This window comes from Triticum urartu, chromosome 2A (assembly GCF_056163025.1).
Source record: "Triticum urartu cultivar PI428250 chromosome 2A, HENAU_Tu73, whole genome shotgun sequence".
NCBI classification, from domain to species: domain Eukaryota; kingdom Viridiplantae; phylum Streptophyta; class Magnoliopsida; order Poales; family Poaceae; genus Triticum; species Triticum urartu.
Window position 1 is genome coordinate 490,469,691 of NC_141874.1, and position 3,395 is coordinate 490,473,085.

The following is a 3,395-nucleotide window of genomic DNA, read 5'->3' on the forward strand; positions in this document are numbered from 1 at the left end:
GGGATAGCTGGTCCGGGCCACGGAATTTCAACAAATTGCTCATCTTCCGCACATATGAGAAATAGAAATGGTGAGATGGGATCAGCCTGCCTGATGGCTTTGGTAGGTCTGAAAGATTCTAAGAATTTCCCATTAACTCGAATTGAAAAGGACACAGTCTGAACGCATACCATTACCCGGTCAATCCACTCAGCAGCAAACCCAAGTTTCTCCATCATCGCACGCAAGTATGCCCATTCCACCCTATCATACGCCTTAGCCATATCAAGCTTCACTGCCATATCTCCAGACTTTCCCTTCTTTTTCTTAAGATAATGGATGTACTTTTCTGTTTGCTTTGGCGGTCGAATCGCAGAACACGGTGCAGTGCAAGTGGGCGGGAACTGCAAGCCGACGATTCAATCTTTCTTCTTTACGAGAAAACTTTCGATCATCTTCAATCAGACAGTACACTGAACGTCAGAAATAATAAAAATTATATTTAGATCCGTAGACCACCTAGCGACGACTACAAGTACTAAAGCGAGCCAAAGACATGTCGCTTTCATCGCCCTCCCTCGCCGGCGTCGGGCAAAACTTGTTGTAGTATACAGTCGGGAAGTCATCGTGCTAAGGCCTCATAGGACCAGCGCAACACTACATCAACCGCCGCCGATAAAGAGTAGCATAGATTAAAACGATCCAACCTGAAGACACACGAAGGTAGACAAACTACGACCAGAATCGAGCAAATTCACCAAGGACAGATCCGTCGAAGACACACCCCACACACCCACCGACGATGCTAGACACACAACCAAGGCGAGGGTTAGGCGGAAAGAAAATTATTCCCAACTTCACAGAGCCGCCGCCATCTCATCTTCCAGAGCAAAACACAAACCCTAATAATACTCGAAGGGACATCCAAAAACAGAACCCTCCCACCGGCAAGGGTTAGGATCCACCGTGCCGCCATGGTCCTAGGGCCGTTGGAGAACAGGCGGAACGACGGTGGAGTCGACGGGAGACAAAGGAACCCTAGACTTTTCTTCACCGTCGACGGGAGGCAGTGGAACCATAAACTTTTCTTAGGGAGGAAGGCGTTTATTTCATCTATGCTTGTAAACGATCTTGCCTTTTTTTTCTATGGAGCTTGACGAATCAGTATATATATTAGGAAGAACAAATCTTAGTAGGAGCAATCCTTGCACATATAGGAATAAGTTCTTCAATTCAAAATCATACAAACTCGCTTGATGCATATGTGACTGTGCTACTTCGCACACATAATACAGGTGTGTATACCGTGGACATAGATAAACGACTAGAGAAGCTATGTATAGCACACTAGGATACTTTCTCATAATGCTGGAATCGATAACAGTAGGTACGGTGGTGGCACATGGGTGGGTTACGTGCTGATCTAACGGCCAGGGTGGTTGCGATGCATGCATTGGACGTACGACTGCCGGGCACCCCGATCCACATGCATGCACATGCATCAGAGCGACATCTTCCGGGGCTTGACGGTGGCCAGCAGAGGCTGGTTCATCACCACCGTGAACTCCACCTTATCCTTGAAGTCGACCGCCGGCTGCGACGGGTGCGCGCGCCACTCGAACTCCTGCAGCATCCGCGCCACCATGAGCGCGATGTGCGTCGTCCCCATGGCCAAGCCCGGGCAGATCCGCCGCCCCGCCCCGAACGGTATCATCCGGATGCCCGCGGACCCTGTCATGTCCGCGGTCTCGCCGCCGGTTAGGAACCTATCCGGGTCGAACTCCGTCGGCCGGTCCCACAGCTTAGGGTCCTCCGAGATGGTCGGGAGGAAGATGTCCAGGTTCGCGTCCGTGGGCACGTCGTAGCCGGCGAGCTTGCTCCCAGGTTTGACGGCGGCGTGGGTGAGCGAAAAGTAGGTGGGCGGGTGCTTCCGGAGGAGCTCCTTGACGAAGGCCTGGAGGTAGGGCATGCTCTCGATGTCCTTGTCGTCGATTGCCCGGGCGTGGCCGACTTGCTGCATGATCTCCTCGTGGAGCCGGACCTGGATGGACGGGTTGTCCACGATGCGCGCCATGGCCCACTCAATGGCGGTGGCCGTGGTGTCGGTGCCACCGTTGATCAGCTCCGCGCAGAGCGTGACCAGCTCCTCGTCTGCGCCTTGGCGGCCCTCGATGTGGAGGTCCAGCAGCGAGTCGAGGTACGAGAAGGGCGCGGCGACGTTGGGATCTGGCGGCGAGCTCTGCATGTCGCGGAGGATGGCGCGGCGGCGGTTGATGAGCGGGAGGAGCGTGTCGACCTGCTCCCGGCGAACGGCGAGCGCCCGGCGCTGCTTCCGCCAGAAGAAGGGGCGGAGGAACGGGAGGTAGTCATCCATGCGCACGCCGACGGCGAGCAGCACGCGCTTCAGGACGGCGTCGATGTGCACGATGTGCTCCTCGTCCAGGTCGAGCAGGCCGAAGGTCATATCGAGCAGGATGCAGAACACCGCGAAGCGCGCGTTGCGGAGCACCCACACGGAGGCCCCGTCGGCGGACGCAGCGGCGTCGGCGCGCATGCGTGCCACGAAGCGGTCCATGGCTCGAAGCCTCGCCGGGCGGAACTCCCGGAGACGCGACGTGCTCAGCATCCCGGACACCATGTTCCGACGCAACGACCGCCACTCGGGGCCGTACACCGCGGAGTTGACGGTGAACTTGTTGGAGGAGAAGATGTTGCGCGTGGTGTTCTCGGCGGGGCGGCTGGCGAACTCGGCGCCCTTCTCGACGAGCGCCTCGTGCACGAGCTCGGCGCTGCTGATGACGACGAGCGTGCGCACGCCCATCCGCAGCGTCAGGATGGGTCCGTACTCACGCCGCAGGTCGCGGATGTAGTGGATGAAGAGCTTCCCGGAGAAGGCGACCTGGAAGAGGTTCCCGACGATGGGCCACCCGGGCGGGCCGGGTGGGAGCCTCAGCCCCCGGTACTTCCGGTTGTACCTCGCCACAGCGACGGCCACCACTATGGCCGCGGTGGCCACGGCGGCCGTGAAGGCTAGGCTCATCGAGTCCCCAGGCATTGCGCCGAGAAGGTTGGCAGTGGCACGCGCCGGTTGTTGCTGTTGTCGTTGCATGGACATGGGCGCGATAAATGAAGTGCTGTACGAGATGGAGAGGCGTAGTGCGTGGCTATGAGTAGTAGATTTGAGTTTGTAGCAGATATTATAGGGAGAGAAGAGGCCTAGTGCGTGGCCGGAGAGAGGACCCGAGTAAATGCGAGGTGGCAAATGTCGTTGGAGAATTCAATGACCTCATGAGGCGATTGGGCGCCTAGCTAGCTTGACTCGAGGAGACTCAGTTGCTCGGTGCCGCGTCGCGATGCTGCAGTGCTCAGTTGCTCACACATGCACTCAACTTCCTCCGTTCATAAATATAAAATCA

At 57.0% G+C, this 3,395-nt stretch overlaps 1 protein-coding gene across 1 annotated transcript; it reads right to left on the minus strand.

Annotated features, from left to right (window-relative positions):
* Nucleotides 1–1,191: 1,191 nt before the first annotated feature.
* LOC125538006 (cytochrome P450 77A4-like) lies at nt 1,192–3,163 on the minus strand. The gene has a single exon (XM_048701316.1). It carries the CDS (start codon nt 3,092–3,094, stop codon nt 1,481–1,483), a length of 1,614 nt encoding a protein of 537 aa, XP_048557273.1. The 5' UTR covers nt 3,095–3,163; the 3' UTR covers nt 1,192–1,480.
* Nucleotides 3,164–3,395: the final 232 nt, after the last annotated feature.